The sequence below is a fragment of the Egretta garzetta genome, unplaced genomic scaffold (genome assembly GCF_000687185.1).
Source record: "Egretta garzetta isolate BGI_Z169 unplaced genomic scaffold, ASM68718v1 scaffold304, whole genome shotgun sequence".
Taxonomy (NCBI): domain Eukaryota; kingdom Metazoa; phylum Chordata; class Aves; order Pelecaniformes; family Ardeidae; genus Egretta; species Egretta garzetta.
In genome coordinates, this window is record NW_009259421.1 from 841662 (window position 1) to 866213 (window position 24552).

General features: G+C 38.6%; 1 protein-coding gene across 1 annotated transcript in view; it reads left to right on the top strand.

Annotated features, from left to right (window-relative positions):
* HMCN1 (hemicentin 1) overlaps positions 1-24552 on the top strand; it is a 174676-nt gene that overhangs the window by 123665 nt on the left and 26459 nt on the right. The window contains 31 exon segments of the mRNA XM_009636917.1: positions 607-720; positions 853-1055; positions 1296-1377; positions 1508-1639; positions 1860-2009; positions 3457-3616; positions 4176-4300; positions 5744-5927; positions 6082-6179; positions 6570-6848; positions 7440-7630; positions 8861-8942; positions 9734-9870; positions 12901-13042; positions 14068-14212; positions 15126-15253; positions 15644-15800; positions 15973-16094; positions 16258-16422; positions 16644-16751; positions 17250-17387; positions 17523-17657; positions 17931-18200; positions 18565-18755; positions 19131-19344; positions 19924-20052; positions 20533-20723; positions 21455-21536; positions 22336-22605; positions 23264-23434; positions 23640-23810. Coding sequence (XP_009635212.1) covers positions 607-720; positions 853-1055; positions 1296-1377; positions 1508-1639; positions 1860-2009; positions 3457-3616; positions 4176-4300; positions 5744-5927; positions 6082-6179; positions 6570-6848; positions 7440-7630; positions 8861-8942; positions 9734-9870; positions 12901-13042; positions 14068-14212; positions 15126-15253; positions 15644-15800; positions 15973-16094; positions 16258-16422; positions 16644-16751; positions 17250-17387; positions 17523-17657; positions 17931-18200; positions 18565-18755; positions 19131-19344; positions 19924-20052; positions 20533-20723; positions 21455-21536; positions 22336-22605; positions 23264-23434; positions 23640-23810 — 4866 coding nt within the window.

Sequence of the window (24552 nt, forward strand, 5' to 3'; positions counted from 1 at the left end):
AATCCTTGTATTTGAAGGTTGTCTTAGCTCTTCAAAGCTCCTCACTCCGTAAGGTCCCCGAGCGTCTGCATCATTTCTGCTCCTGCTGTTTATCTTCAGCCCAGGGAATCAACTGCAGATCACTTGCTGTGGTGCTCAGCCCTGTCTTGCTGGTATTGTGTGACTGGGGGCTGTGTTACAGCACAGACTAAAGCCTGTGCAGATTCGTAACGTAGGCACCGCAGTAAGTAGCTTCACGAATGGAAACTGGTGAAACTGCAAAATAAAGAATAGCATAGTGACAGACTTAAGTGGAAAGGGGATAGTTATGTTAGGAGACAGCAGTTAGCAGCTATGAAAGAAACAGGTCTAAAAGGAGTGTTTGTGGTCCGAACTTATAATTAACAGCACTAATGAAATTTACCCTAAAATTCTAGTTCTCTTGGCTGGATTTTTTTTTTTTTTTTAAGGCTTAGTGAACCTTAAAAAGCAATGGCAATGCAGTGTTTTTTTGAATCTGATGTTAATTTAGTGCCTGTGCTCAGTCTGGACCTGCAATTTTAAAATGCATTTGAGATGGATACAATAAGCACAGAATAAATCTCAAGCCTTCTCTCTTTACTGCAGGTGCTCGTACTCTGCAGATTCCCCGAGCCAAACTACCAGATGATGGTGAATATACTTGTATTGCCAGAAACCAAGCTGGGGAAAGTCAGAAGAAGAGTTTCCTAACTGTTCTTGGTTCGTTTTTTACTATTTTCTGAAATAGTATCTATTGCTTTCAAAATGCAGTATTTTGTATATATTTTTATTAAGTTGTTTTTTGCCCTCTCACAAAAAAAAGACAGAAATAACTCTGAGCTTCTTCTACAGTACCCCCAAGCATCAAAGACCATAGTGGAACCTCACTGACAGTGCTGAATGTGAGAGTGGGCACCCCGGTGATGTTAGAGTGTGAATCCAATGCTATTCCACCGCCAGTCATCACCTGGTACAAGAACAGACGCATAATTTCAGAGTCTGCAAATGTGGAGATCTTAGAAGATGGGCAGATGTTACGAATCAAGGGTGCAGAGGTAGGCCACGCTTGTGGAATGCTGCATCTGCCACTACTCTGCTACTATTAAGCAATTATTTTGCTCTTTATTGGTGTATTCTGGTAGCTGTATGTAGGACATTTAGTTGCTGGAGGCTTTTCATTCTGTGAAAAGGACTTTGAGTTGGCAAAGGCTGTTAATATCTCTGAACCATAGCATTAAAATAAGAGTCCATAATAAGTTTTGTTTTGTTTTGTTTTCAATTTATTTTTATTTTAGGTTTCTGACACAGGCCAATATGTGTGCAAAGCCATAAATATTGCAGGGCGAGATGATAAAAATTTCCATCTTAATGTTTATGGTGAGCATACTCTGCATGATCTGCAGTAGTTGTTATGATACTATTGACATTGTAGAGTAGACAATTCAAAATCAGTTTACAAAAATATTTGGTAACCAAACCATTCTTATTGCTTCCATTCAATTTATAGTGCCACCATATATAGAAGGCCCTGAACAAGAGATGGTCAATGAAACTATCAGTAATCCTGTTAACTTTGTATGTGATGCTACTGGAATTCCTCCACCAACGTTAGTGTGGCTTAAGAATGGAAAACCAATAGGTAACATTGACACTTTTCTGCTCTTTTTTCCCCCTTTGGGGCACCACTGTGCTACTTACTGTCTTTTTTGGTTTTTTTCTACATCAGTCCCTAGACAGACTCATATGTCAACTGATTGGGATCTTTGTTTTGTTTTGAAATTTTGGTGGAAAAACGTCTCGAGATGTGTTTGCTCTCTCTGGCCTGGTTTGGAATGACTACATTTTTTACATGTTTTCAGAAAACTCCGATTCTCTTGAAGTTCATATTTTATCTGGTGGAAGCAAGCTCCAGATTGCTCGCTCTCAGCTTCAAGACAGTGGGACTTACACATGTATTGCCTCAAATATAGAGGGAAAAGCTCAGAAAAGTTACATGCTTTCCATTCAAGGTAAGGCATGAGAGTGCAGTGAGCAGAACTGGTTAATAATTGGTGGAGCATGATGCTGTGTCTGTGCTAGAGGCACCGAGAGAACACAAACGTGTAGAAAAGTGGAGAATTGAGACCATTATTTCTATTATCTGCAGCCAGTGGGGAAAGGTGGTTAGAGTAGTACATACTGTTAGTCAGAAATCTACATGAAAAAGAATATTCTTAACCTCTGATTGTAGGAGAACTTGAAAGCAATCAGGAAGGCTGTGTGTGTTTGCTGATCAAAAAAAAAACTGCTGAATGCTGAAGCTACATTGGTTGATTGAGTGTGGAGCACCACAAATATTTGGATTGAGAAGCAGTGACACCTGTTGCCTTTTTTGCCATAGCAAATAGGAGGAGATAGCAAAGAAATACTGGCAGAATTCTGTTATGAAGTTTTTATATTTTCCCCCGCTCAAATGAGAAATCCTTATTTGTTACGGAATTGTCTCCTGCCTTGCTGCAGATCACCCTTATGCTGCAACTGTGATTTTTTTTTTTTTTTTTTTTTTTTTTTCCCCTCTGTTCCTAATGATTCATCCCCATTAATTGCACTAGTTCCCTCCCGTGTCCGGTAACATGCCTGTTGTGTATATATAGCATCTCCAGCTTTCTGCTGTTGTCTCTTCCCATGCTGGCAGTTGCTGGTTGCGGAAGAAGAGGCACCATCAGCTGTGAGCTGAGCATGCTGGCACACCCAGGCGTGATAGCCGGCCATCAGCAGGCCGAACACAACTAGTAACTGTTCATCACAGTGATCGTTCTTCGGGGGTGCTGGTTTTTTGTATGTGTCCTTGCCTGCCTGCCAGTTTTTCCTCATGTTTAGGAATTGAATATCAAGCTGCTTGTTTGATCAAATGTGACTGAAATTACTTGAAATGCTCAAAAGTTAATAGTGGGACTGACAGTCTTGACTTGACAGAGAGCACGACTGTCATCCTTGTTCTTTAGAACAGGCTAAAAATGGCTACTGATTAGGATGGAGTGAGTGTGTGTCTGTCAACAGGAGTACGATGGTCTTGATGCAATAGAGCATTTGACTGGGCAGGAAGCACATACTCAAAGAGTTAAATAGGCATGTAATTGTTGCAGTGTATTGTGATGTTTAATGAAATGGGATTTTGTCATAGTATTATTGTACATGTTCGCATTTGAGCAGATAACTGTAGATATTAAATATATTGGAAAAGATTTTTTGTAATGTTGTAAACTAGATGTTTTAAGGGATGATTAAAGGAGCATTGAATTTATCTTTGCAGAATTCTCTCTAGAAACAATATAATCATATACTTTCTAACCTAGATTTGAATGGAGATACTGCAATAAATGCTAGTACTCAGAAGCTACTGCAGTGTAACTTTTTATGGTTTAGATTATGTTTCTTGCTGATGAATCTTCTCTTCCCTCTGTCATGCATTTCCAGTTCCTCCTAATATTGTTGGCTCTGAAATGCCTAGTGAGGTCAGCGTCCTCCTGGGAGAAAGCATCCAGCTGGTCTGCAATGCCAATGGAGTGCCCAAGCCTGTTACGCAGTGGCTTAAGGATGGAAAAACAGTTGCTAGTGATGATTTCAAAAGAATAAGGCAAGCAAAAATAAACAGGCAGTGCATTCTCTTCTTGTATAAGTTTAAACCTTGGAGGGCCCTGAAGAGGAAGGAGCATAAAAGATGGCCCTAAGGAATGTGTAAAGAGGGCCTGAGTCTTTACTTAACCAGGTTAAGAACATCATCTCCCTCTTTAGCTTCTATAAATAATCTAGTGTACTTTGTTTCTACTTTGATATTATTTTTTTTTTGTACAGAGATAAGTATATGATATACATTTCTTTGTCAGTTAGTAAGTTCCATTAAGTTACTTTGGAGGGGAAAGATCTGAGACATGGAAACATTTTACTCTTGATGCTTTTCATTATGGGTTCTTCAAAAGCCTGGTTGGAATTGAATAAAAAGTTAAACAGGATATCTCTAGGAAAAACTTCCCTGCCTCTCTCTAATAATAATATTTTGCAAAAAACAATGGTTCTCTTGCGGAATTCCCAAGAGGATAGAGGTAGTTGATTTAAATGTACAAAACTGACTGTTTATTTGCCAGGTCATAGGAATAAGTAAACAAACTCACTGTGTTTTATGACCTTTGTTGTAGAGTAACTCCAGATGGCAGCACATTAAACATTTTCAGAGCTCTCAGTTCTGATACAGGAAAATACACCTGTGTGGCTACTAACCCTGCAGGAGAAGAAGACCGAATTTTCAACTTGAATGTATATGGTGAGTTTTCACAGATGTGAAACTGAAATCTGGTCCGTATTCCTATCTTTGTAAGCACTCCCAAGAGAGGGCTAAGAAATGAATGCCTATCTTCAGGGTAATACTGTATGCATGTGTTTCCAATTTCATGTACTGTAGATATCGCAGCATATTACACAGGATGTTCTGTCAATGACAAAATGATTGAAATAGTTGGTAAATGTGTTTTGGGATAAACAGAAATTAATTCCTTTGCTGTGTTTCATAACAGAGGAATTCAGCTTGCATTTGTTGTATTAGTTTATCTTCACTAATTCTAATCTAAGCACATCAGCTAAAACCAGAGTAGTATGGTAGGGAGCTAATAGTTAAAAGTCCCTAGAGTTCAAAAGAAAAATGGTAGAGGTTTGGATTAAATTCTTCTCTTGCACAATTTGACAATAGTGAGCGTAACCCTTTTTTATCAGTGTAGAGAGTGGACATTTTAATTTGTGAAAAATGTGTTCATGAAGTACAGTGACTAATATGAAAGAGCAAAGAGTTCTGCAGAGGCAGCGTTCCAGTGGCGTGTCTGTCCCAGTTATGCAGAGACTCAGAATCAATTGGAATATGACCATGAACAGAGTAGCAAGAGATTACCTTTGGTATGATAAATAACAGTACTGAATGACCACATCAGATCTTTTGGGGGCAGAATGGTAGTACACAGCAGTGGAGACTTTTTTGGTGAATTTGCATTGGTTGAGGTTCAAGCAATAACCAACTTAAATGGTCTTACCTATGCAACTGTCATGGTGCTTGGTGGGATCTTAAGTCAGCCAGAGCTGGGAGCTGCATGTGGCTGGGCCTTCTTTATCTAGTGAGCCCCCTCTTGCCCCCAAGACCATGGTTTTCAAACTAACATATAAACCCAAAAATCAGTTCTGTTACAATAATGAGCCAGAATACTTAACTAGGCATTTTTAAATTTTCTATATTTAAAATTTAAGTTAGCATATACACCTAGAAGTTAATAAACTAACTTTCCTCGTGTGTGATTTTAGCTTTCACTTTATTTAAGACTTATTTAAGTAGGTAAGTTTGAGGGACTTTGCAGTTTGCTGCCACATCTGGCCCTTGAGCGGTTGAGCCCATCCCCTCTAAGGCTTGGCCACTTGCTCCTTCCTGCATTGTCATTCTCTCCATGAGCTTCAGGCTCTGAGCTCCCTCTTGTTTGCCACAGCCTGACAAATCAAAGAGATCATTCTACTATCATTCTAAGGTTCATCTCGTTTTAAATATGTAAATGGGTATTTATTAGTGCTCAATATTATTATTAGAGGATTTACTGTTTAAAAAAGTGGGGAGCTTCTCATTTAATTGCCTGTGGGGCATTAGGTGTAGGATTTCCTGCAAGGTAACACATGTGGAATGATTTTAAGAGCCAGTTTTAATATCTTCCTTTTCAACATCTGCAAAATGTAGTTCCTCCAATAATAGCAAATAATAAAGATGAACCAGAGGACCTCACTGCCCTTTTGGAGACCTCCTTAAATATTGAATGTACTGCTACTGGAACCCCACCACCACAGATAAACTGGCTAAAGAATGGCCTTCCTCTGTCTGTCTCCTCCCAAATCAGGTTGCTGTCAGCTGGACAAATTCTCAGGTTGGTTTTCATCTATTTTAACTAGCTGAGTTTTCTGTTCTCTTTTGCTATATCAGCGTATTCTTGGAAGCAAGAATAAAATTTGATCTAAGCCATGCCGTAATAAAGATAATATATTTCATTTACAGCTTGCTTAAAATTATTTTCTCTTTAGACTTGCCCGAGTGCAGATATCTGATACTGGAGTGTACACTTGTGTAGCATCTAACAGGGCTGGAGTGGACAACAAACATTACAACCTTAAAGTTTTTGGTGAGTTGCTCTGAAATGCTTTCTGTAAAGAATCTTATTTCTTAATTTCTTAAACCTAATACTCGGTTTTCTTTCTCACCACCTCAAAGTTGCAGACAGCCACAAGTATATCTTATATAGGTAATCATTTGGGAAACATATTTTCAATGCGTTCTTTTTAATGGAAAGTGTTTTAACCCTAGAAGAATCCTTACTTGAATTGGCACCCGTAATCTGTCACAGGTTTTTTAGAAAGAAGAATAATATATAATTTCTAAGTGAATTTTACCACGTGCTAAACATGAATGTAAGTGGGGAAATGCGAAAGGGTAGTTGCATTACAAATTTTTTATATTTAGGATTAACATCAGGGTTGTATTCTGTATGAATCGGATCCTTGTTTCTCGGCAGTACCACCAAGCTTGGATAACGCAGGAGGAACAGAGGATGTGACTGTAGTAAAAGGCAGTTCAGCTTCGATGCAGTGTCTTACTGATGGCACTCCTGCCCCCACTATGTCCTGGTTTAAAAATGGACATCCTTTAAGCCTCGGAACTCACCTGACGTCAAGTAACCAAGGAATGGTCCTTCATTTTGTAAAAGCAGAGATTGGTGACACAGGCAAATACACTTGCATAGCATCCAATGAAGCTGGAGATACCAGCAAGCACTTTTCCCTAAAAGTGCTGGGTAAGTGTTAACCTTTCAGTTGAATAAAATGCAAGTAGTAAATGAGTATCTACCCAGGACCACGATTAAAAAAATCTCTAGGGATAAGGAGTATTTTCAAGAAACATTTACTGTGATAAATTAGAGAAATAAGGAAATGGAAGATACCTAAAGATGTGTGAATGTGTAATATAGTATATATTTTTACCCGACGTTTCCTGAGTAGTGAAATATGCTATAATTAATAGTAAACTAATTTACAAAGTAATTTGGTTTAAATGAGTAACTTTGGTTAGTAGAAATTCAGTTTGACAGGATGATAGCACACCTGAAGGCATAGCTGAAGGTACAACAGCTAAAGGGCTGATGTTATATAATATATTTTACCTGGGATTATGAAAACATTTCCTAACCAATAATTCCAAGTCATAAAATATGCAAATTAATATACAGAGGCAGATGGAAATTATGTGAGATACTCAGTGAGTTCATGACACAGTCAGAAATAATACCAATGGAGACTAATTCTACAAACTCTAACCACAAGGCTGTGTATCAGGTTTTATAGGCTTTTTGAGTCAACAAAGAACTTGAATGTTTTTCCTTCCACAGAGCCACCTCACATCAACGGTTCAGATCAACCAGAAGAGCTCTCTGTCATTGTTAACAACCCCCTTGAACTTCTCTGCGTCTCTTCTGGCATTCCAGTCCCTAAAATCTCATGGATGAAGGATGGGCGCCCACTTCTACAGAATGATAATGTTCATGTCCTAAGAGAAGTCCTTCGAATAAACAGTGCTCAGGTAAAGTATTTGTTTCAAAACAGGCTCAGTTTTGCAAACCCTGAAGAAGTGCGCAGAACTGTCTGCTATTAGGATCATCCTAAGAGATGTCCTAAAAAGCCTCTATAAAGTCAGGCACCTGTATTTGTGGTTGGAGAATACATTTTTCAAGCCTTTCCTTGGAGTTCCCCATACAGAACAAGCAGTAGTATTATGGGTTGAGAGTGCCCGAGCACTTCTGCCTCTTCTAAACATTATTACTTCAAGTTCACTTCAGAGTTCTTTAATTATTTTTTTTTATTTATTTATTGGTGCTTCTTGTTACAAAGCAGAATAACCAATGCTAGGGACTCGTCTTTTTCTGGGGTTATTTCTGGTTTTAGTCTGTGTCTGTAATCTGTTCTTGCTCATTTCCTATGTATTTGACTCTTGATACTATCTCTTGGTTTTCTTCTTTTGTGTTTGATAGTTCTTCCCCAGCCTTTCTTACTTTTCCATTAGCTTGGATTTTCCCAATATCCATTTGCTTCTCACATGTATAAGCCATAGATTAGAGAAAAGCTGCATTTGCAGTCATCTGTGTGCAAGTTAAGAAAAAATAAAGAGAATAGAAAGACTTTCGGATGAATTCAGATAGTAAGAGTCTTTAAAAACCTGCACCAATAAGCTAAGGCTGTATTCAGCCACTGAAGTTCACCTAACAGAAGTGTGACAGTGCTCGGGTCTGATTGCTGCTCATTTCATTTGTAAAGCGAACACTTCTTGTCTTTACAATGAAGAGTTTATAGGCAGGAGAAAGCATAAAGGTATTAATGAGCATGCGTGCACAAAAAGATTGCCTTAATACCTGGAACTGATCCTTGCATAGATGGCTACCTATAGCCAGTTCCATATTTATTGATTACCTGTTGCAAAAAGCCTCACAAAGAGAAGAATTCTTGCTGGAGACACGTTATCCAGAGAAATTTTTACAGGGTCCTGCAACTCCTAAGCCATCTCTGTACAGTCCTGCCTTCTTCCAGGTTGCAGTGTTACTTCAATTTAAATCACCACTGCTTTTTGTGAAACCTCCCAATAGTAAATTAAAGAAGTTTTGAAGCACTTTATTAATATATTTTCGGGCATTTCTTATTTATTGTGGTTGTGTTTAAGTGCTGCCTGTTATATGGTGCTGTCAACATTTGTATTTCACAGTTTTTCTGAATTGTTCCCATATTCTGAGTGTTCTGCTAACACTGTTTGTGTTTCTAGGTGGAGGACACAGGAAGATACACATGTTTGGCATCTAGCCCAGCAGGAGATGATGATAAGGAATACTTAGTAAGAGTGCATGGTAAGTTTCATTTAGGAAAAAGAATTATTCTTTCAAACGATAAACTACCAAGGTATGTGTCAGTATCTCATTTAACAAGTTACGTATTACTAAAGAACTAGTATGCATTTTGAGAAAGTGATATTGCACCATATGATCATAATTAACATTTCTGAATAAGGGTAACTATTTTGAACATGATACACAGTTAAAAGGGAAAGTTCCACCTGATGCAACTGATTTCTATTATAATTCCCATGTCTTGTATTTTGAATACTGAGGAAGGTTATGGATATCAGTATATCAGTATTCGGCTGGATTGAGTTTATTGTGCTTACTGACAAAGGATGTGAAGCATACTGGTATCTATGATTGTCTTAGTTTTTCAGTAGAAAAAGGTAAGAAGCGTATTTGGAAATGAATACATAAAATGTAATGACAGTAAAGGAAGTATAAATGGGACTTCTGCAGCGCTACAGTATGCCTCGCATTTCTTCTTGAGATTATAACTCCTATGTTTATTAATAGTTTATGGAACTTTGATCTCTGCTCTATCTGGCTTAAATGCTGGTATCACTGAGAATGGACGCTAGTTTCTGTCACAGTAGTTTCCAGTGTGTTGACTTAAGAGACAAGTTCACCAGTACAAATGTGATATATTTAACACCGATATTGAAAAATAGAACTAACTAATTATACTGTAGCTTTGCGTTTATTTTAAACTTAAGAAATAAATCAGAAATTTTCAGTGAATAATTTTAATGGTAGCTCATATGTGTGGTATTTATTTTTTTTCTTAATTTTTGTAACAGTTCCTCCTAACATTGCTGGCACCAGTGGTCCACAGGACCTCACCGTGTTGCAGAACAGACAAGTTATACTGGAATGCAAGTCAGATGCTGTGCCACCTCCAACAATCTCATGGCTTAAAAATGGAGAACTTTTAGAGGTACAGTGGTTACATTATTTGTACTAGTCTTTTGCTCCCTTTATTTTTTTTACACACGGTGCTTGAGGTTTCTTATTCTGCTTACACGCCCCTTCATGCAGTCCAAGTTATGGTGCCTTGAATTTGAGAGAAGCTGAGTAGCCCCAGTACAAATACAGTTAGTCCTAAATCAGTACCTGAAGCTAGCAAGCATGTGAAGTGGCCATCCCGCTGTTACTTGTTCTTTTTTCCTTTAGGGGGATCCCTTGCTCCTCCTGGATCCTCTGAACAATGCTAGAAGCCTTCGGTATACTCCTGAATGGCTTCCCAGGAAAGGTAGCTGAGAAAAGACTACACTATATGTTTCCTTTGGGTATATTATGCATCCTCATATTCTAGCAGCATTTAGAAAGGAATTAAAATTCTTAACATTGGAAAAAAAAAAAAGAAAATGGGTTGCTAATCACCACAGTTTTGTATCAAATGCATCTTTTTCACTCAGAATTCCATGCAGTGTCATGTTAAGGCATCGAGTCTTTGCTGATTGAGAGACAATTAGCAAGATGAGGGTGGTTTATAAGGAAAGAATTTTTACTTCCCAGCCTCTTCCTTGGGATCACTCAGAGACCAGGTGCTTTCCAACTGAACAATCTAAATTCAGTTATTAACTGAACTTAACTGATAATTTTCCCTCAATTGATCTTTATTCATTAATAAAGAGGAAACAAATTCAGCTTATGAATTGTCTCCCGTAACTGTAGTCCATCAATAGTCTTCACCCAAAATTCTGCTTATTTGCTTTCCTTCTGACATGTTGTTCCTCAGACTCTTTCTCTTAACATAAATTTAGGAGAATGAAATATTAGTGGAAGAATTAAGAATATTGTGGGCGATTATGTCTTATTAATTGCTTCTAGGGAATATAGTACAAGAACTAGCTAGAAACAAGTTTAACAGAAACACCCTTCTTCTGAATGGTTAATTCTTTAATTGGGTAGTGATTGTTTTGGTTTTTTTTTTTGTTATGAAAGCAAGGTTGAACAAGGCTTGGAAGTTAAGTACGTGAATACTTTCTGCCTCAGTCTTCCTTGGAAAGCTTGTGTTTTAAAAGCAGTACTTAACACAATTAAGCTATTGAAAGAAGCCACTGTTACAAATATTCCTCAGAAAACAAAGCAATAGAGGAATGCTATGATAGGCATAAGTACTTAGCTGATAATCTGTGAATTAACTTTTGACTACTCTCTCCTGTTGCCTCATGAAGTCATGTGAGGCCTGAGGCATCTTGGTTGCTCAGTCCCCTGTCTTTTGATTTCTAATAGAGTAGGGAATTTCAATCTCTAGAGTTAGGTCTCTTCCAGCACTAAATTCAAGTTATAAATTTAGTTCAGACATGTCACTCTTAATTTGTCACATGTACTTTAAGTAGCAGACTTAGGTTTATTCTGGTTCCTGCCATCTTTTTCATTCTTCAGCTTAGCTTATATAAATATATACTCCAGATATCAGGAAAACGTTAGTGTCCTCTGAACGTCTGGTTGCTTTCTCAACTTCAGAGAAATGTAATAGCTTACTAACACTAAGCTTTGGGAAAGAGCTCTCCTTGGGTGTGCAAAGAGAGGTGCTCTGTGGCATATCATCCTTCTTATTTTGGAAAAATTGAGGTTTTGCTGTGACAAGAGAGGATTGGAGAAAGTCAGGTTTTCAGGTTGCAGTGTTATTTCGATTTAAATCATCGCTGCTTTTTGTGAAACAGCCTTGTGGTGGAGAGTGCTATTCATCCTGGTTTTGTTGTCTTCCACTGTGCAGATTTTGAGGTCTATGGTAGAACTGTGTATGCTTAATGATGTAATTGTGCAGCACCACCATTTTTAGTAGCAGAACCATAGCCTCTAGAGCTTTGGAGTCCTTGCACTCTTCATTGATTTGGAAATGCACATTGAGTGTTAAGAAAAGTGTATAGTAGCATCTTGACCTAATCTGTCTTTATTTAAACACTAAAAGAATTTCTGAGTTTGTATTTTTTCAGAGAGGTTTTCTGATATACCCTGAGTAGAGCATAAAGATTAAATGATAGCTTCATTGCCTGTCTTTTGTCATATATATATATATATATATGCTTCTGTGTTTAGAAACATAGCACAGGCTGCGTACTCAGTGGGAAATACCAATTACCCAAAATCTGACTGTCTGTCATCCACTCTGGTGGTGAATCATTTCCACCTCTGAGGCTCCAGCAGTGCTGTTTATTCTGCCCCAGTAGACTTGCTGAGTTGGTGCCTAGTATGAGACCTGTGTACTAGGGTACTAGAGCAGAGAAGTGCGGAACCAGAGGAGTTTCACCTATCTGTTGTAATTGCTATTCTCGGATCTTCTAGCTGAAAGAGTAGATGGGAACGTCAGCTTTCAATTTCATCTAAAGTGTGGGTAGCACATCTGGAAAAGTTTGAGTTTCTGTTCTTTTTCTACCATTTTTTATCCAGTCAGGTTTTTGAATGCTTGTAGTCGATATTACTGTCAGTCATTTGTGCAGGTCTGATCCAGACTGATTGTGGTAAAAAAAGCTTTGACTTCAAATAGTTGCCTAAGCAGGTGCTCTAGAGTCATTGTAGAGCTGAGAAGAGTGGTAACCTCATTCAGAAAAGCTGGCTAGCAAACTTAGTAGGATAAGTTTATTGTATTTCTTCTGCCTGTAGTGTGTGTGGATTTAAAAAAAAAATTTAATTAATTCATCCTGTGCTATTAGCTGCCCCTTTCCATAAAAACTCAAAAGCCCTTTGGCTATGTAACCCCAAAAAGCTGTCTTTATTCAGGCACAAGTCCAAGTCGGGGTTTCAAGGGACATCAAGCAATGATAATTTTTTAAAACTTTGTTTACCCTATTATCTTCATCAATGTAAACAAAGTTAAGCCAGCCATGAAATCAGTCCCCTGTTCATCTTCTGCTTTCTTCCATGGCTTTTATTACTCTGCAACAAAGAATGTTCTATCTTCATAAAGAGAACAATGGTAAAGTTAAATTTGTCAAACTCTCTCTCTATTTCCCCTTAGGGAACTCCTCGAGTTCGAATCCTATCTAATGGGCGATACCTGCAGATCAATAATGCTGACCTCAGCGATACAGCAAGCTATAAATGTGTGGCAAGTAATATCGCAGGAAAAATGACCAGGGAGTTCACGCTAACAGTACATGGTAAAATCATGGATCCACTCTTGTGCATTTTGACATTTGCATGGTATTTCTGCAGGAGTTCAAGTGTCAAGAAAGAAGCATGAGTATTCTCTTTTTAGCCAAGTGTTGGGCACTTAGGCTGTATCTAAACTGTAGGACCGTCTGTATTACCTTGTGTGCTGCCACCTTGTCCCCCACACCAAAGGACCTGTTGGGGACTCACAAGGGCTCCCTTTCCATCTGTCTGTACTTGCTGCTAATGGAGGGTACTGTGCATCTAGCCATCATCCTAATACAGAGTCAGGATGCATCCAGAATGAATGCCCAGATTCAGAACTAAAAAATGCTCCTGGACAAATTCAGAGAAGTTCTTAAAACCATTTGACTGGCACCTTGGGGTACGAGGTTTCCTAGCTGGATTGGCCACCAGATTTGCAAGTAAAACTGTGGCGGCTTCTCTGTACCTGTAAGCAAGAGTTAGTAGGAAGATAAGACTTGAAGGGCCTTGATACCTGTCCTGTACTACCATAGGCCTGAATTTAATTTTAAACCTATTTATCTAATCTAATGAGAAACTATTCTATTCTCACACTTGGGTGATTATAAGAAACTTTTTCCCTATTTTTGTTCTGTTCACAATCCAGTCATATGTAGCTGCATTACGCTGTGCCACCGCCAATGACTGTCCTTACTGAACCAATTAAAAGCCTTTTTTCTCCTTAATTTATAATTAGGAAGCAAGGATATCACCACAGCCTTATTTTGCCGAATTAAATAAGCTGAACTCTTTTACTGTTTTAGCTATATGATAACCTTTGCAGTGACTTGCAAAGATGATCTTTACAGTGCATTTCAGACAAACTTTCTTTTTCATTCCCTACTGCATCATGGCAGTTATCGTGCGCTACGCAAAACGGTAAGAAACTTGTTTCAGTCTTTGCAGTGATCCTCATACCTGTTACTGCATCTGTTTTAATGCGTTTAGTTTCAGTCATTGCAGCATAAAGATTTATTTCTGACATCATCAGCAATTTTTCCCTTTACAGTGGCTCCTACAATCCGAAGCAGTCCTCAGACTGCTGTTGTGCATATAAATGCTTCTGCTGTGCTGGAGTGTGCTGCAGAAGGAGTGCCAACCCCGAGAATTACATGGAGGAAGGATGGGGCTATTTTTACTGGAAACAATACGAGGTATTGTCCAGAAGTCAGCATAAATATTCTTCATTGTTTTTTAAGAACATATTAATTACAGAAAGCTTAATTAGACATCTATGACTTGTAAATTAGTTTTGTTTTCAAAGATCAGAACTAATATTTTACTGCCATCTCAAATAGACCCAAATGTGGAAAATAGGATGATAGAAACAGTAATACAAAGGAATTGTTCTACAGAAGTTTAACAGTACCGAAAGTCTCATCCTTTTATTGTTTAGAAGGAAAAAAAACTCCTTTGACAACCAAACATAATAATAATTCTTCTGATATTAAATATTCTGAACAGTAAATGTGCAATATCTCTGTATTTATTTATATGTGTATATATATGTGTGTGTGTGTAGTTTTGGGATGAAGCCAAGCAATTTCATGCAGACCAAAAGCTATTTGTGTGTACTCTCTAATTTCTAATATAAAAAAACTTTCTGTGCATGTTCTGGTATCAACTTCTATTGCAGTGAATGTTTTCTATCTTCTGATTGTTTTAAGGAGAAGTAGTTTGGCATTTTCTAGAACTGAGCAAATGCTAAAGAATTGAGTTACATTTCAAAGAAATATGAAAATGTACAAGCATTAATTAGGGTTTTTTAAGGTTAAACAAGAAACCGTAAAAAAGGGCTTTTGGATATTTTTGGCAAATCTGTCATCATTTATGTGCAGTCGCTATGTCAACTAGATTTCATAAATTCTGTGGAAAATAGATGTGCTGGTGAAGAGTGAAGTCAGAATAAATGCAGTGAATGAGAAAACTCTTGTGTGTCCAAATTAAGACACCATGTGTTTAGACTATTTCTTGTGTACGTTGAGTCATCTTTTCCTTTTGCACTACCAGGATAGCCTGCGGTTCTGTTGATTGGAGAGTAGGAAAAAATGTGTGGCTTTGTTTCAGGTATTCTATGTTAGAGGACGGATCTCTACACATCCACTCGGCGCATGTTACTGACACAGGAAGATATGTGTGTATGGCAACCAATACAGCTGGCACTGAACGCAAGCAAATTGATCTGCAGGTTCTTGGTAAAAGTTTTGGGTTTAGATAAATACATGTATTTTTACAAGTCTGAAGTCCAGTTACATCATTTTCCTTGTTCTGCCAGATGCAATTTTAAGTTTAGCCCCTTTTTAGCTGCTCTGGTTTAAAAAAAAAAAAAAAAAAAAAAAAATTATGGCCTTAAGAATACAACCCAAATGTTCATTAAAAGAAAATAGTTCTTCCTTCTGCACTGGAACTAGAAAGACTTGACAAATCCCATGCTATGTGTTTAGTAAGTTTACTTCTGCCAAGTTAGTCTTTATAAAAATCAAGTAAATGCATTCAGGAGGTTCAGCTCTCTATATAGGTATGAGGGAGGTGTGTGTGCATGTGTATATAATTATTCTGTATAATTAGGCTTTGTTTGTCCTTAGTTCCTCCAATGATTGCTTCTGGACAAACAAATATTACGGTTACTGTAAATGTGCAGACCACTTTGCCCTGTGAAACCACTGGAATTCCCAGACCAGCAGTTAGCTGGAAAAAGAATGGGCATCTGCTTAGCGTTGACCAGAACCAGAATACATACAGGTGAGAGATGTTTTCTTTTCACCATGGGTTTAAAGTTTTCAGGGGTAATTTTGGTGCTTTAAAAATCTAGCCATGCTTAAATGTAATCTTGTATAGCCAGCAAATTCAGTGGTCTGATTACCTGAGAAGAAGTATTTCAATGGCTTTTAATTCCTTCTCTTTCTTTATTCAGACTTCTATCTTCAGGTTCCTTAGTAATCATTTCTCCCACTGTGGATGACACTGCTGTCTATGAGTGCTCTGTGTCAAATGATGCAGGAGAAGATCAAAGAGCAGTTGAGCTCACTGTTCAAGGTAGAGGGGATATTGCTATTACGTGTGTATGTCACCCAGAATTTCTTTGGGGCATTCCAATATTGAGATGAGATTTTTGTCTCATTCTTCTATAACTGATATCCCTATATGCCTGGTATTCCTAAGAAAGATAAGTAACCTTTACACTCATCTTCATTTATAGTGCCCCCATCCATAGCAGATGAAGCCACAGAATTTTTGGTAACGAAGCTGTCTCCAGTAGTAATTTCCTGCACTGCGTCAGGGGTTCCTGTCCCCTCAGTTCATTGGACCAAAAATGGCATAAAGTTGCTTCCCAGAGGAGATGGCTACAGAATTCTCTCTTCAGGTATTGTGTGTGACAGGAGCTCAGCTGCAGAAAATGAGTGAAAGGGTGTGGTTGTGCACACCTAGAAGTAATTAATTAAATACAAACAATCCTCCAAACAACCCCTCTCCAATTTCTTAGAATAACAATATAGACCTCTTAAGACGGATGCTTTAAGAAAGTTTTACTGTGAATACAGGATAATACTGTATGTTGTTATGCACTCTTGCTGTTTGCTGCAGGTGCCGTTGAAATACCTGCTGCTCAGCTAGCACACGCGGGACGGTACACCTGCGTGGCCCAGAATGCAGCCGGCTCGGCTCACAGACACGCCACTCTTCATGTTCAGGGTAAGATGGGAAGCTGAAGAGCAGGTGTGTTCTGTTAGTAAACATTGCCCATTTAATACATACGTAGGCTTCAGAGTAATGGTGAGGCCAGAGTGGACCATCACAAGTCGTGTCTTGCTCAGCTGAATTGTATTGTGGATGCGCTGATGATTCACATAGTCACTGCTCTGCATGTTACAGCTCTGGTACCTTGGATAGAGCCCCCCCCGTCCATGCTGCTCTGTTGTGTTTTTGTAAGATTTCTGTTTCTTTGCTTTTAGGTAGGTTAAAATATATCTGTGATGGCAAATTGCATGAAGGAAGGCCATATTCTAAACCTATACTTATGCTAAGCACATTTGTCGTATTTAAGAGCTCTTCCACTGAGCTCTTCATAAGGATGGCAGAATATAGCCATTGTTAATTCTCAGACTCTCAGGTTATGTGATTTTTAGTATCTTCTATATCTTCTAGCTTTGAAGGTTAAGCCTATTGCATTTTCTTTACTGTGTTCCACAGAACCACCAGTTATCCAAACTCAGCCAGGGGCACTGGATGTCATTGTGAACAATCCCATTCTGCTGCCATGTGAGGCGACGGGTACACCTCGACCCATAATAACATGGCAAAAGGAGGGCATCAATATAATTCCAACAGGTATCCTCTTAAAGCCTGTAACTTCAGCCTACTTGCTGTAACTCAGAAACTTATTTTCTCTTTTCTCAATATTCAAACTTAAATATAAGGAACACAAAACAAAGAAGTGTCATGCTTTGCTTACATTTGTTTTAGGCAACAGTTACATGGTTCTTCCCAGTGGCAGTTTACAGATTGCAAAATCGACTGTTGAAGATGCTGGCACTTACACGTGTGTTGCTCAAAATCCAGCTGGCACTGCACTGGGGAAGATCAAACTGAAAGTTCAAGGTAAATAATCTTTTAAAGTCTTGTAGTGATTTACGGACAAGAAATTTATACATGCTTTCTGTTAGTCAAAACACAATTCTGAGCAAGAAAAATTGACCTAATTCTTTCCTATTTGATGTGATGTTGAATAGAGCCCAGGAGATTTATTCCCTTTAGTTGTCTGTCTACTTTAGGATCAAAATCTGCCTTTAGGATTATTCTCACTAAGAACTGGAACATTCCATGCTTCTTACAACATCTAATTCTTTGAAAAATTTGCCTAATTCTTTTCAGTTCCTCCTGTTATCAAGTCCTACCTCAAGGAATATGTTGCTCCTGTTGATCAATCTGTCACTCTGCAATGTGAGGCTGAAGGCTACCCTGGGCCAGAGATCAGCTGGCATAAAGATGGACAGCAAATAATGGAGTCCATTAGAAGAAGAATTCTTAGCACTGGTGCACTGCAGATTGTGTTTGTACAGCCTGGCGACGCTGGCCGTTACATGTGCATAGCGGCAAACCTCGCAGGGTCCAGCAGTTCTAGCGTGGACCTCACTGTGCACAGTAAGTGGGACTGTACGGAAACAATGTGCATTATGGGAGCGTGAACCTACGGAGGGTAAGGTGCTAGGATGTAAGGGAAAAGTTCAGGAAAACTATGCTGCTTAATTGGGTGAGTTTTATTGGGTTTGTAGTATCAGCCAGTTGCTTGAATTTAGGAAGAACGTTACATCTCCTTAGCTCAGTTTATACTTTGTTACAAGTATTTCACACATTTCTCTGGCATGCCGCTTAATGGTGGTCATTGGAGACAAGAAACAATACAGAAGAGCCAGGCAGTGGTTTCCTCAGTCCAGTATGGGATGCTGTTAGCAGTAGTGCTTGGATAATACATGGAAGTAAACCTTTTTAATAAACCTTCTCACAGTTCCACCCAAGATTCGCAGTACAGAGACGCAGTACACAGTCACAGAGGACTCCCAGGCTGTTCTGTCCTGTGTGGCTGATGGGATTCCAACACCAGCAATAAACTGGAAGAAGGACAATACACTATTAACAGAAATAGTAGGAAAATACCGGGTTGTGCCAGATGGAGACCTCATTTTGGACAATGTTGTTGTAAGTTCCATAAATCTAAGCTATGATTTGACAGGTTTGGCAGTAATAAGACCCTGCTTCTCTTAGTTTTCACCCACTTCTGGAGTAGTCTTTGTTTTATTTTGTTTTCATGTTTTTCATGTTCCAAAGTCTTTATAAATGTTTCATTTTCCACTGAGGAGTAAATTATCTGTGAAAAACTTGTAGTGATAAATTCTCAGGAAGGGCATAAAGGAGTGTAGGTCATCTTTCAAATTTAGAGGATGTAAAAGAGTTCAGATTGGTGTTTCTACTGAAAGCTTGTTCCAAACCTTCTGAGACTCTCTTATCATTACAAGTGATAGTGTTGTATAGGGTACATCACAGTTGAAATTTCCCGTACGTGCTTTCTTTCAGCGTGAAGATGCTGGCAGTTACACCTGCATTGCTAAAAATGCTGCTGGAGAAGATGCACATACTGTCACCCTGATAGTTCATGTTCTTCCAGCTTTTACTGAACTTCCTGGAGATATAGCTTTGACTAAAGGAGAACAGCTCAGATTAACTTGCAAAGCAATTGGTGTACCTGTACCCAAAATAACATGGACCTTTAACAATAACATCATTCCAGGTGGGTAACACCGGGTCTTAATGGTCATTCCACTGTAGAGTTGTTTTCCCCCGTGCGGTATTGCAATTAGTTCAGGATGAGGAAGAAAAAACAAAAATCTAGAGAGAAAAAATTTGTTAGGCAGTGATTGCATGAGAAATATCTTCCATATTGTGCAATCACATCATTAAATTGCCTCTGAGACAAAGCTGTAAGGAAGATAATTAAGAAATTGTTCCTATTCTGTAGCCAATAATGTAAGACATTAAAAACATTCAGTATCTGATGATATTTCCTCAGCATCCAATAACTAATGCTATTCCTCTTAAATATGAAGAAAACCTCAGCAGTTCATAGAACACAGATGCACAAGGTTCGAAATTAAAGGACAACTTAAATGAAGACATACGTGTGGGCAAATGTCATAGCAGTGACTTCTCTGTGCACTTCTGAGGTTTCTCAGAAATGAAAGGGCACAGTGCCATTAAGCTGTGTTGCTGAATAGCGCTGTGATTTAAACTGTCTTACGACATACTGGTCACTGACATGTATACACTTAAAATCACTGAAGTAACCCTTTACTGTGTGTTCTCCCTTCAGCACAATACGATGATGTAAATGGCCATAGTGAACTTGAAAGAGTGTCTAAAGATGACTCTGGTACCTACGTATGCACAGCAGAAAACACAGTTGGCTCAATCAAAGCTATTGGTTTTGTGTATGTCAAAGGTATGTAAAACAGCAGTAGTTGTAGTCACTATTGGACAGTTTCACACAGCCATCTGTTCTGATAGTAGTATCATAGAATGGTTTGGGTTGGAAGGGACCTTAGAGATTGCTTAGTTCCAACCCCCCCGCCATGGGCAGAGACACCTTCCACTAGACCAGGTTGCTCAAAGCCCCATCCAACCTGGCTTTGAACGCTTCCAGGGAGGGATCATCCACAACTTCTCTGGGCAACCTGTTCCAGTGTCTCACCACCCTCAAAATAAAGAATTTCTCCCCAATATCTAATCTGAATCTACCCTCTTTCAGTTTAAAACTGTTACCCCTGGTATTTGATACCTTGTCTATGGCTAAATGAGAAAAATCAAAACAGGTTGAAATTCATGCTTCAGAAAGTTAGAAATGAGTAATCCCTACCAGCAATTTCATTAAGGGCATTTTATTTTGACTATGCTATTTCTCTGCCATCACTTGTTTTTTCAGAGCCTCCAGTCTTCAAAGGGGATTACCACTCCAGCCGAATTGAGCCCTTGGGTGGCAACGCTATGTTGAATTGTGAAGTCAGAGGAGATCCACCTCCTACCATCCAGTGGAGCAAAAAAGGAGTTGGTGTTCCAATTAGCAACAGGATCCGACAGCTTAACAATGGTTCTCTTGCTATCTACGGCACTGTAGTGAGTCACTGGTCTGTTACGATGTATTTCTGCATTGTACTTGATTAATAAAGTTATTCCAGATCATATTGTTTTGAAAGAGTGAGGTTAGACATTTAATCCTCTTCTTACTTTTACCTATAGCAAATGTTGTTTTAATTCAGACTAGAATTAGACTCAAATTACTGTGACAAAAAAAAGAAAACCAGGGGGGCTATCATTTTCTTAACTGTCAGAAGGACTGAATCTACATACTAATCATTGGTGTATGAAATCCTGGTCATACCCCATTAAATGGGACTTTTGCTTTTGACCTTAAAAGAGTCTGGTTTCTACCCAGTCAGGTCAGCTGAAAAGCAGTTGCGTTCTCCATGTGCAAACCTCTTAGCATCTAAACTGCTAATATGAATGGCAAGACCCGTTTTATTTTGAAATGCAGTTAAAAATAGCAGCTCCCTTGAGGTCAATTAAATTAAAAAAAAAAAAAAAAAAGAAAGAAATTGATCCTCAGAATTAAGGAGTTGAAGGAAATAAAAAGTAGAATAATAACAGTAAAAATAATTCACAATATCAGATTAATGTTAGTAAAAGCAAAATGTGGGGATACTCTAGAATCTAACTGGATGCCTCTTAAGATCTGGTGCATGCCATGTTGTGTTTCAGAAAACTCACCTACAGGAGGTGCACTGTTACCTGAAACCCTCATTACATGTTGACAGGTTATATGACTACTTGATTTTTCCTTTCTTCAGAATGAAGATGCTGGTGACTACAAGTGCGTGGCTACCAATGATGCTGGTGTGGTAGAACGCAGTCTGACGCTAACGCTTCAGAGTAAGACTCAAAGTGATAAGTTTAATGCCACTAGATCGGAGCAATAACTTACTTTGGATAGGTGTATGCAGCTCCCTTTTGAAGTTTTGGAGATTGGCCACTGCACTGTAGGTTAAGATTAATCTCATCTTTCATCATTAATATTTAAGAGTCTAATTTAAGCTGGTGATTGAAGTCAAAGAAAAGGATATAGAGGGTGATTCAGCCAAATCTTAGAAACCAATTTAGAATGGGGTGAATCACCTTCTGAAAGGGCCCATTTCTCTTACTTGACTAGAGAGGATATCTCTATAACTGGATTAAACTAGACTCTTAACTTTTAAATTAAGGAATTTGAGAGATGAATCCCAGCTTTCACTGACAATGTTTTATTTTTGGCAGAAATAATATTTTAGAATTGTTTTTTCACTCATGGTAGAATTTCTGAACATCCCTTTTCTATTACAGCCTCAAGCAGTATGGATCTGTTACTTAGTCTCAGTTGCCTCTCGAAATGATTAATAGCATCTTTCTGCAGGTTTTATGAAAAGCAACACGTTTTAGCAATAAAGACGACTGTGTGCTCATATAGTCAGGCCTCAATCCCAACTTTGGTCCTCAGGTTGCTACATATTAAAAATAGCTTATCACTGTAATTTTAACTTGCATATGTTTTGACAGTGGAAGATCAACAAGAATAATTTTAGTCAAAGATAAGCTTAAGATTTTATCACCCTCGTTCTGACCAGACCTTTAATATTCAATACAGTGAAAAAAATGTAACCATGTGCTATTGACTGAAGAAACTCTTCTCTTTCAGGTCCTCCAGTCATTACTGTTGAACCTGTAGAGACAGTTATTGAAGCTGGTGCCACAGCAATGCTGAACTGCCAGGCACACGGAGAGCCGCCTCCAACCATCAAATGGTCCCGCCAAGGTCATCCAGTTGTGAGTGATGAGAGAGTGACCGTCCTGTCTAATGGCTCCTTGCGTATTGTTGCAGCACAGAAGGAAGATACGTCTGAATATGAGTGTGTAGCAAGGAATCTGATGGGATCTGTTCTTGTTAGAGTACCACTGACTGTCCAGGGTAAGTGCACAAAATATACGATAATGACTATCAAACTGGTAGAGTCACAGAATCACAGAATTGCAAGGGTTGGAAGGGACCTCGGGAGATCATCTAGTCCAATCCTCCTGCTAAAGCAGGTTCTCCTAGAGCAGGTTGCACAGGACTTCGTCCAGGCGGGCTTTGAGTATCTCCAGCATTAATTGTGAATAAACATGATCAAGACTTTATCTTATCCACCTTTTGTGGCTTAGGTATTTTATCCTGACTTCCATATGCACATTAGGTACATGTTAAGCCTAGTCCAAGATGTCAGCGGTTTTCTACTTCATGTAACTCTGTTCCTTCTGTTATACTCATCCAGCTGTGTGAGACAGATGAGTGTGAAGGATTGAGAGACATAAATAATATGAGAAGATCTTGAACTAGATCCCATCCTCAGAATATATATCATAACTTAATTGTACCTCTAAAAAAAAGCATTTAGGAGCGTAACCATTTCAGAGCAGCTGAAATACTCTCTGAACTGTAGTAAGATATTTCTGCAGTAATGAAGACGTGAAGTGAGCTGGATTTCCAAGCATGGCTTATGAAGTGCATTTTTCACTTTGCTGTATCAACCTAAGAGAGTTATAAGCACAAGCACATTACAAACAGAGCATCATTTTTACCATTGCAGTGCACGGTGGATTTTCTGACTGGCTTGAATGGCGAGCTTGCAGCGTAACCTGTGGTCAAGGTGTTCAGGAGCGAGTCCGTCAGTGCAACAACCCTCTTCCAGCAAATGGTGGGAAGAGATGTGAAGGGCCCGATACAGATGTACGCAGCTGCCACAACAAGCCATGTCCAGGTATTTCTTTAATGAATTGACAGTTTTAATATGCCTTATATTAAGTGCCCTACCAGTGAACTGTTATCACCATGGATCTTCATGACAGATTAATTTTTCTAAGAAGTTGGAATTCATTTTGACTTTTGTGGAAAGGAAGAGAAAATTTCTATAAATACCACAAAAATATTTTTTAATTAAAACTGTGGGGTTTTCTGTTTTGTAGTGGATGGCAACTGGTCAGAGTGGGGGCTATGGGAAGAGTGTTCAAAGAGCTGTGGACAAGGTAATAGGACCAGAACCAGAACCTGCAGTAACCCACCAACTCAGCACGGCGGGAAGCCCTGTGATGGCAGCGCTGTTGATTCAGTCATGTGTAATATTAGGCCTTGCCCAGGTAAGGGAAGAGTGGTTTACCATCAGTTGCACAAGGGGCTTCCCATATAGGTTTCTTTTTTCCTCCAAACCTGAATTCTCTCATCTTGTTTCAAATTATTAAATTATAAAAGAATTAAGCCTCCAACTTTTTTGTTTTAAAATTACTTGTAATTTATTGAATGGCACTAGTTCTTGGAAACAGAAGTCACAAAAGTAAGCGCAAGGAATATTCTCAGCAATTTCTCTTGTTTTTTCCCCCCCCTAATAACAATGTTAATTTTGTATTTTGGTGTTTTCCGGTACTGGTTACCCATGTTCTCACAGAGTAAAACTCACTACTCTAAACCTATTATTGCAAAGCCAATTAAAATGAAAAAAAAAAAACAAAACCCAAACAAACAAACAAACCCAAAACCCAACTATTAAAAAGCCATGTAAAACAGGATAGTTAAAAATTTAAGACATTATCTGTATATTTTCCTCTGTTGTTTTAATTTTCAGCCATGTCTTTCTCCTAACTAGCTGAATGTTCAGGTTTCTTTCTTGTCTTGGTAGCACAACACACGTTGGACAGGTTGTACTTTATTCATAACCCTTCACCACTGGCAGGTTTCCTTCCATCCAATTTTTATTATATTGATTTTTCCCTTTTTCCCTGGCTCTGCTACCACCATGATGCCAAATGTTCATCCACTGGCTTGAGAGTAATTTCTCCAGATCTTGGCAACAAAGCCACTTCTGGCTTCTGCTTACTGGTAGCC